Here is a 10,047-nt window from a genome sequence, read left to right as displayed (position 1 = left end):
GTTGGACATCAGCAGGGCTGGAGGTGGGGGGTGAAGGGTACTAGCAGGCCTGGAGGGCTGTGGCTGGGGAGTGAGGGGCAGTAGCAAAGCTGGGGACCTGTAGCTTGGAAGTGAGGGCCCTGGACCTGCATCCTCATGAGCTGAGGGGGCAGAGGGAGCTACGAGTTTTCGATGATAAAACAACAAAAATCAAATACCAAAATTTATAGTTATTTAGGATTTATTTTATTATAGCGATTGAACCACTGGTAGACTTCCAAATTGCTTTAAAATTGTAAATATATCAATAAAACGTTGTGGTCAATTGATACCTATATATATAGTGGCTTTTCATTTTAATTACGGATTTTGGATTTTTAAGCAGAGAATTTGTGAAGTTTTGTCAGAGAATATGTGATTTATTTTATTTTTTCTTGTCAGAGAAAACCAGGATCCCTGCTCATCAGTAATGAAATCAACTCCTGTATGGGAGATATTGCTGGTCAAATAACCAGCAGGTAGTAGTATTAAAGTAGTGCCTGGAGGCCCCAGCTAAAATCAGGGCTTGTAATAAGTGCTGTACCAACACAGAAATAGTTTATTGTTCCACTAGAGTTCCATAAAGCTTTGGAGAGAATGTTTAGGTTTTAAAAAATATGATTGCAGATGAGCAAAATTAATAAGGTGGATGATAGGCAGTGCTGTCTAGTGCAGTAGTTCCCAAACTATGGTTCATGTGCTTTGTAAAGGTCTGCAGCCAGTTCATGGATCACACTGGACTACGTGTGTCTTTATAGTCTTTTTGATTAAAATTTTGGTGATAAAGGACCATCATGTTCCTTGAATATTTTAAGTGTTGGCATTGTTGCGTCTGCCTAAAAACCTTTGGGAACTGCCTGGGGTTAGCAAACTTTTGTCATTGTGGGCTGCTGTTTGCAACTCGTTCCCTGCCAAGGGTCACATCTCTGCACATGCTGGCAAGCAGCAGATGCTGCAAAGGGAATGCTTCATTCAACTTGGGCAAAGAAAGCCCCTTGGATTTGAGTCAAAGTGGGAGCGGGCAGGCAGCTGCTTCAACTCTAACTCCTGCCCCAATCTGGGATCAGGGTCAGAGTTGGACCTGCAGCCACTGCCCCCACCACCATTACCTGTCCCCTCACCCTCTGCTTCCCCTGCCTGCCCCCCCCCCCCGGCTGCCTTCCCTGTTCCTCCCAACCCTCCCCACTTCCTTGTAGCTTCCTTACATTTGTTGGGGATCTGACTCCAGCTCCAGTCCCGCTCTGCTCTGGGGCATGGAGCACATAATGGCTCCAGTCCTCCGTGGCCATACAGCAGTAGCAGCGGTGGTGGCAGCTCCCGCTCCAACTGGGATGCAGGCAGAAGACAGGCTAAATGGCAGGGAGGCAAGGTTCAGGGTGGGGCAGGCTGCTTCCCTGCTGTTTGCCCTGTCTCCAGCCTACATGGTCAGTGAGGCTGAATTGCATCATAAAATGTTTTGAGATCTATTTATGAAAAAGCTCTTTGTAAGGCCTTGGTTATCTTATTACAATATTATAGGATTTGAAATATACTTTCCTATTAGCAGGCATGCAAAACTTTAACATTTAAAATGTTTTAAAATTATACTTTATATTAATGAAGTTTTAATATTTTTAATATTATACAAGTTATCCTTTATGTCATGAAATTGATTTTGCTGTGTTCATACAGTTTTATGGTGCATTATTTTTGTCTCCTAACAGACAAAGAAGGTGTCTTCATTTCCAAGTTTTGTTGATGGTAAGTACATTTTTATTGCATTCTAATGTTACAGTAGCTTTAAACCAAAAATAAACTTTCTGAAATATTAAAAAAAACCCAAACAGAAAGAAGACAATCTAACCCAACTCAATGTAACTGAAAAATTTGATAAATAAGAAGTAAGTGTAGAATATATCTTCATGCCTGTACAATACCTGAAGGCATATAAAGTTCTTATCCTGAGTTAAGCAAAGCATACATATAATAAATAATGTTCCACACGCCCTCTTTATGTTTAGTATTTTTGGGCGTGGGTAGACAAAACGGGGGCCTTAAAGTGAAGCAGTGGGTTTTTAAAAACTCCACTTCAATTTAGGGCCACGTAAACCCCCATGTCTTGCACACACCCATGCACTTACCTGCCTTTCCAGCAGTGGGGAGGGGAGGGTGAACTGGAGAAAGCTGCTTCTGTTTGTTCAACAGAGTCACAGTTTCAGCCATATCCCTACCTACAGATCAGTGGTGCTCAACCTTTTGGCCCCACAAGCCAGATGAGTGATGCGGGGCTGGTCCCATGGGCTAGATCAGACCCCAGGCCACAGGATCAGACTTGCATGAATGGATCAGGACCTGTATGACTTTGGGTGTCCCCCCCAATGCACAGTGATTGATTTCCACAGCCTCTAGCTGCCTCCATCTGGCCCTTCATAACAGGATCAAACCCTGGGGCCCTGGGACCACATATTGCCCCCACCCAGTCCCATGTGGAGAGATCAGGCCCTGGGCTTCTGCACTGCCCCCACCTAGTCCCACTTGCTGGGATCAGGGCTCCATGCCTGTGCTCAGCCTCTGCCTGGCCCTGCACACTGGCACTGGACCCCATGCCATCCTGCACCCCCATCTAGTGCATAGAGCCATGACCCAGTGGGCTCCTCTCAGGTTCATGGGAAGCCCCATGAGCCAGATGACATGGTGCTGGGGCCTGGATCTGTAGTGCCCCTGCTGTAGATCAAAGAACAAGTTGGTGTTGCTTACTAATGCCTTCCATTACAACAGTTCTCCCCCTCTTTTCTGCCCATCCTTCCAGTGATTTAACACGGTGTTTCTCTTTTTCTGAAATTTTTGGCACCCAGTTGAGAATGACTAAGCTAAATCTAAATTTAGAAAAGATACGATGGGGAATCTTGAGGCTAAGAAGGTTGAGAACCACTGATCTAGATGGTGCCAGGTAAGAGCCACAGGGCCAGGACCTGACCCTGCAGTGCCCTGCTCTTTACACTGTCTGCCTCCCCTACTTCCTCCCCACCACCATCCCTCTGTACCTGAGGGGCAAGGGCAGTCCCTGCTGCAGAGATTGATCCTGTAGGGTCTCACATGCCAGTAAGCTCCCCTACAGCCCCTTGCACTGGCCCCAAGAGTTTGGCAGGAGTGGAGGGGTCAAGCCAGGCTGCAAAGCATGGGTCTGTTCATGCATCTAGCCACCTACAGCAGAGCCCACTGCTGGGAGCATTGGGGCAGTGGCTGGGGCAAGTACAGGTCACTCACTGAATAGGGGAGGAAAGCATTTACCTCCTCACACAGGGACCGGGTGGTATGGCACCTCTCAGCACCCCAGTTGCGAATCACTGCTTTAACGTGTAGGCAGCCTAATAACTTGTCCTCGAGCTCAGTGGTTCTCAACCTTTTTTTGTACCAGGACCCATTTGTAAACATCACTGGCCAGTCCTGACCCAGAGCCCCTCTCTCCTGACCTGCTGCCCCCACCCCCAGGCCCCAGCCCCCTTGTTTGTGGGGTGGAGGGATGTGGGGCATGGGGGGCCCTAAGCAGCCCCTTGCAGGCTGGATGTCTGCCAGCCTGCAAGGGAAAAGCCATGTTTTCCTGAGTTTTTCTCCTTTGAAGGAGAATCAATTTTTTAATTTTGTTCATGACCCTTTTGATACATTTTTGCAACCCGCTTTTGGGTCGTGACACATGGGTTGAGAAATGCTGTTCTTGATCATGGTCTCCATGGAAACTGGCCCCAGCCATGCGGGTAGGGGCTGCTGGGAAATGGAGCCTGGCTGCTGGCTTGGATCCGGCCTGTGGGCTGGACTTTGCCCGCCCCTGAATAAGGGGGGGCCCTGAGGTGAGAGTGCACACAGAGAGCCTGGCATCAGGGGAAGGAAGCAGTTGGGGGCATGCACTGGGTTTCTACCATGCGGGGAGGTGAAGGGTGTGTTGCACCAAATCCCTGCAGTGGAAGGTGGCAGGGAGGAGCGCCCATTGAACACTGGAGGGGATCCGGGTTGTCTGCAGTGAGCTGAGCCAACGGAAGTAACAAAGACTGCACTCGACAAGTTCCTTAAGTCTGACACATGCTGTTTTTTTTTCCCCATTGAAACTGTAAGTAGTAAAACTGAAAGAATTTGGGTTCTAAGACTATTCCCTCCTCTTATTCTGACTGAGAAATGTAGGCTTGTTGAACAGATTATTTTTTCTGGTCCCTGATCATATTGGTTTGAGTAATAGCTTCTTTTTTTCAGCAGTCCCCTTTGAGAGGCAGAGCAAATTGCAAGTTCAAAGGCTGCTCCTTTTGCACAGATTGACAGCTGTAGGAAATAGCACTTAACACGTGGCATTTACTGGCTAACAAGCCCTAAATGGAGGTAAAAAGCCTCTGAAATACAGAGCAAGAGCTTTGTGGCGGACAGCAGTCAAAGAGGAAGGTCAGGGACACTGTAGTACTTTCAAGAAAACTAAACGAACATTTCTCAATACTGACACAGTTAAAATGGTTTAATTTTGTCAGTAGGGGAAAAGTTTTGGAAGGCTTGCTTCAGAGGCTTGCTGCCCTAGTGTTGGAAACAGGCAGTTCAGTTTTTAGGACAGTGTGAAAGGGGGGAGTTAAGCAGGGGTTAAGTTTTGTAAAATCATTGTATGTTCTCTATTCTTTTCTTTAACCATAGAGCAGGAGAGGATAAACTATCTCTGGGATTTTCAGGAGTACAGTATTGCATAGTTAGAAATGTACATGATTCAGAAGGAACCCTCATGTTAATTAGCTAATCCAGTTCCTCTCTGAATGTAGAGGTGGGGAAAAAAACCCTCAGGAATAGTCCTGAGCTGCTCAGTCATAAGAGCTGAGAGGCACAACCCTGCACCTACACGACTCAGTAGTGTATCTGGTGGGCAGGGAGTTGAGCAAAATGGCACTCCCACAGGGAATGGCACAGACCTGCACCCAGTGGTGCATGTGGGTGGGGAGGAGGAATGAAGGGAACCCCCGGGCTCCCTGGCAGCTGCAGCTGGCACACCAGCAACCACAGCAGTAGCAGGTCCTGCTTGAGGCAGAGAGCATGGATAAGTTTGACTGTGCCCTAGTCCATCACAGCAATCCAGTGGTCTGCATAATCCCTTCCCCTCTGTGTGTGCTGGGCACTGAAGGAGATCACTACTACTCTGCTCTGTTCTACTTTGCCCTGCTTTACACTGTTTGGGTTAAAGCTGATTCTCATCCTGGGTGCTGCTGCCCCACAGGGTGGCTTGAGATCCTGTCAAGGGTGTTGTGGGGTGACATGAATTGTTAGCAGTGTTAGGCACATAAATCTGATTCACAAAACATACCCAGATTTTTCAAATAGGAATCCATCATGTTAAAAACAGTCTGACCTCCCTCTTTTGAGTTCCTTGAAACAGAAAAATTGCTCTGTTATTTTTTTTTGTAGTAAAAAAATGAGTGAAAACTAGGAGCTGGCATTTTCTGAGTATGCCTTGAGTCTAATGAGGGGTCCCTTGAGTCTGAAAAGGTTGAGAACTGCTGGAGTAGATCTACCACAAAGGTGTTCTGTTCAGCATCTTAGGGGGACATATTTTCAGCAGGACTCCTTAACTGTGGAAGCAATACAGTACAACCTCATTACAGCAAGCCTGATTATAACAAGCCTTTGCTTTTAACAATCCAAACACCAATTTATTTATTATTATGATATAGCAAATTAACTGCTCTTAGTATAGTGAACACCCTCTTTTAATGACCTTTTCTCCCAGTTCCATGTGGGTTTGTAATAATGAGGTTGTAGTGTATTGGCAGTCATATCTCTTGCATGTACAGAGATCTTTGCACATGCAGTTACCTGGTTATTAGAGTTGCCTTGGTAGCAAATTTCTTCCCCTGAATTCAGCTGATATTTCTAGAATGGATCTTGCCTCCAGCTGTAGTCAGTGTTCTGAGACTCATTTTTCCTCTCCATATGTTTGTCTTACTACTAGAAGAGTCTTGTTCCCTTTTGCATTTTTATCAGAAAATAAAATGGAAAAATGGGGATGAAATTAGGTGATTGAAGAAGAGATGTCTTCTGTGAAGTGATATGTGCTATCTGGTGCATATAACAGGTGCAAGTATCTGATGGGTTGATAGCACTTAATATTGCAGTTTCAAGCACCTTTACTTTTTAGTAGTTTCAGTGAAAGGTCAGTGCTCAGCACCTTGCAGAAATGTTCCGTTTACATTGGGATCAAGCCCTCAATGCCTATCTGCCCCTGCTTTGCTTTAATTACAAATTACAGTTGTTTTTAGATGGATGACTAAAGAAGTTCCTGACAGGCTTTCAGATCAAGGAGTACATGCATATGGAATCATTCAGTATATACTTTCTGTTGCACATTTTATTAATGCAAAAGTTAAAAAGTACACTGAAACATTTCAGACATTTTCTGCTGTTGTTTAGTCTTATAAATAAGACTTGCTGTATTTGCTCGGTCTCTTAGTTCCACCTGTAATGCACACTGTGATGGCCTCCAGGGCTGCGAAGTTTTACGATCACTTCATTAGGATTCTAGGACAGAGGTGGACAGGTGGTTAACATGTGGCACATGTGCCACAACTGGCATGGGCAGCCTCTGTATGTAGCAGATCAAGGAGAGAGCAGGGAGAAAGGCAGCAGAAATGAGAGCAGCAGATGGAACAGAAGAATTGGATCGGAATGGCACTTGGGGAGGGTCTGGTGCTTAGCTTATGGCACACATGCTAGAAAGGTTGGTTCCCACTAACCTAGAGCATCAAGTACCTTTTGAAAGGGTACTGTTTAAAGTTAAAATCTGACTTTTTAAAAGCAGTTGCTTATTACTAATACCACTACGCAACATAAAATGTTGCATAGTGCTATTAGTCAAATTGTCAAATTAAATGTCTTCATTTTTAAATGGTTTTTCTTCTTTGCTCTTTTCCTTTCTTCATCAGTAAGCCTTACACACTCATAAAGTCAAAGGTACGCTTATGTACTTTGCTGAACTGAAGCTTATCCTGGCTTGAATGTACACTCTTACATTTTCTAGATGTAGAAAAGACTGTTTGGGTAATCGCTGTACTGCTGAATTTCTAGTATTGCTCCCTGTATTATTCTGACAGGTGCCTTATCTCACCTGAAAGTCATCTCCATTTCCCCTTTGATGGAAAACAAATTTTGGAGGCTTTATCTACTCAGCATGTTTCCTCTTCTCTCCTTCATTGCTTTGCATGAGCTGCAGACTTAAGATATTAAAAATGTTCCTTAGATTGTGATAACTATGTAGTTAGCTGCATTCTGCTAGTAATGTAGTGATTCTCCAAATATCATCAAGCTCAAGTTTTTCTTTGAAGTGCTGGAGGGGATGTATTAAGGGGAACTGAAATCCTTAAATGAACAAAAGCCTTCTAATAAATTGAACTATTTTATGACATACCCTACTGCCCCTACTGAAGCAATAATAAAACTATTTAAGAACCTAGGTAATTTACTTTTGCAAGAAATGTGTTTTAAGACAAATTGAAAAGCATTTTTACAGTCACTGTGCCAGCAGGCACAACATGAATTCTTCTTTTCCTCCCCCTTGGCAACAGTCAGTAATTCCAAAGTAGGTCACAAATTGTAACTCCATGCTCTGCTTGAGATTATTAACAATGTCTTCAAACATAGCAGGGAAAACACAGAGCTCTAGACTCATGTCTTTGAAGATAAAATGCCTTTTAGATACCTTTGAACAGAAACTGCGACACAAATCTCCTCCTTGAAAGACCTACAAAGCATAGGATGTTGCCAGAGATGGGCTAATCTCACATTTTATGAATGAGAAAGAGATAAACTCCCTTGAATACAGTAGAAGCTATGGGGAAGGTAGGATAGGAGCTCTGCATTTGCAGAAAAATCGGTACCTCCTCTTTTGAAATGTTTTGTTGCAAATCCTGCAGCAGTATCCATTAGGTTTCCAGTTTGATGTATAATAATTGCTAAGAGAGGATGTGTAAGTGTTATCCCAGTTTTTCTCAGGGCGTGTCTACATGTGGACATTTGGGGAAATTAATTGAATTAACTTTTACAGTGGAGTAGTTAAACTGCATTAAATATCTGTGTGGATACTTGGATGCAGAATTAGAGTAACCTCATCTTTTGGTGAAAACTCCCCCTGCCCCATTAAGAGGATGCATTTGACATTAGCTCAGCAGATGGCCTCAACAAATCAAGAAGCTAACCTTCTGTGGAATTTTTACCTTGTTTGGTTTAATTCATGTAGCGGTTTACTACTGCAGCTATTGGAGTTGATTCTTGACAGACTAGATGGGTGACTTAACTGACTATATAAGTGCTCTTCTTTGATTAGTAGATTCGCAGGGACTTGGCTACACTTCTTGGTTTTTAGAAGGTACTGTCAAAGTATTTTATTTTAAAAACCTCGCTCTGGCCAAACTGGACTGATTCTATTTTAACCTCTGGAGTAGCACTGGATTTATAATAGCAAAATCCCACTGTAATATATAATTACCCTTTAGAAATTTTCTTATGAAACAAATTGCCGCATGCTGTGCAGATGTTGGTTAATAAATCTTACTTTTCTGAAGAACATGGGGCTACTAGTATTGATTTTTAAAAATGAGCTGGTTTGTTTCTGCTGTGGGCTGCCTTTAAGAGTAATCGTGTTTGGCTTGTGTGCAATATGCAAGGGAGAACAGCAACTCCTGATGAAGCAGTTCAGTGGTTTTAATCAAACTTACTTTGTGTGTGAAGAATTTTTAAGTCAGATTTAGGAAAATTGGAAACTAATTAAGGCAGGTGTGAACATCTCCCTCTGTGCATTCTGTCACAGTGGCAGGCTGCTCAGTTATTTTCAATCCCTTGTGTGCATCAGGCAGGTTCAGCTGGTTGTTCAGGTGGAAGCAAGCACATTCCCTTTACCAGAGGACTCCTTTCTTAATTTATTACCCCACTTTCCCCTCAAACACTGCATTCCATTATTTGGAAAAGAAGACTTAGTAGCTTGGAAAGTTTATATGTCTCAAGACAAGATCCCCTTGTAGGATTATAGGGGAATAGAAAGTATACATAGTCAAGGGATTTGACTAGATGGACTGTAATAGCACATCTACATGAGATATTTACTGCTGAGTAGACTAATTAGCTGTGCAGTAAATGTCTCATGTCTACATGTGCAGCTCTATTAGGCTGCAGGAAACTAACTGCATCAGGGTAGTACCTGTAAATACAAGTACTATCCTGCTGTGAAGTTAAAGACTCTGTAGCAGCACATGTATTGATACTGCCCTGGCTGCCTGGGGCATGAGGGTGGGTGGCCTGTTGGCTAGCCCCACACTGGAACATCTTCATGCCCCAGCCACCCCCTCTGCAGCACTTTGACCTGGGTTGGAGCAGCCCTGGGCTGACAGGCTGAGCCCCTGGGCCTCCTGCCAGCTGGGGCTGCTCTGACCCAGCTCAATATGCTGCAACCCCAGGTGCAAATGTAAATGCAGTGCCTGGGGGCAATAAACTCTGGTGTGATAACCGCTGGAGCGTATTGCTTCACCATAATATGTGTAAATGCACCCTATGACTATTTGATGTTACTGCCTCTTTAGTATTAATGTAATCAAGCTAAAAGTAAGATTTAATCATTGATTAAAGGAGATGAGCACAATGCAAGGCCAACATAAAAACATGTTTTTTTCTCTATCTCCACATCTCTTCTTTCTTTTTGTCCTTGGAAAATTATCCTGGCAGTTGAAATATGATGGTGTTTAATTTGAAAATATCACTGAAACCAATGGGACTAAACTATCCACAGGCGTAAAGCTAAGCAAGTGTACACTAGGGCCGTACAAAGCTTCAGGTACTGATTCAATTCAGAGGAGATTCGGCCTGATTTAGTGGCCGAATCTCCAAATCTGAATTGAATCAGGGGACCAATAAAAAGGTCTGAATCAGTTTGAAGCTCTCTGAATCTTTGGAAAAGATTCGGAGAGCTTTGATGATTTGGGCAGCCCCCACCCACTGCAGCAGGGAGCTGGAGCCGGACTCAGAGCTGGTAAGTAGGGGGTGGAG

At 44.0% G+C, this 10,047-nt stretch overlaps 1 protein-coding gene across 5 annotated transcripts in view; it reads left to right on the top strand.

The window, feature by feature from the left end:
* The window catches only part of APBA2 (amyloid beta precursor protein binding family A member 2), a 342,515-nt gene that overhangs the window by 260,226 nt on the left and 72,242 nt on the right, over positions 1–10,047 (top strand). For all 5 annotated transcript variants that reach the window (XM_019504340.1, XM_019504341.1, XM_019504342.1 and 2 more), the window contains one exon: positions 1,722–1,758. In XM_019504340.1, the coding sequence (XP_019359885.1) occupies positions 1,722–1,758 (37 nt within the window). The remainder of the gene's footprint in view (positions 1–1,721; positions 1,759–10,047) is intronic.

This window comes from Gavialis gangeticus, unplaced genomic scaffold (genome assembly GCF_001723915.1).
Source record: "Gavialis gangeticus isolate Ggan-Ray unplaced genomic scaffold, GavGan_comp1, whole genome shotgun sequence".
Lineage (NCBI taxonomy): Eukaryota > Metazoa > Chordata > Crocodylia > Gavialidae > Gavialis > Gavialis gangeticus.
The sequence above is the reverse complement of the archived record's forward strand: the minus strand, read 5'-3'. Positions and strand labels throughout refer to the sequence as shown.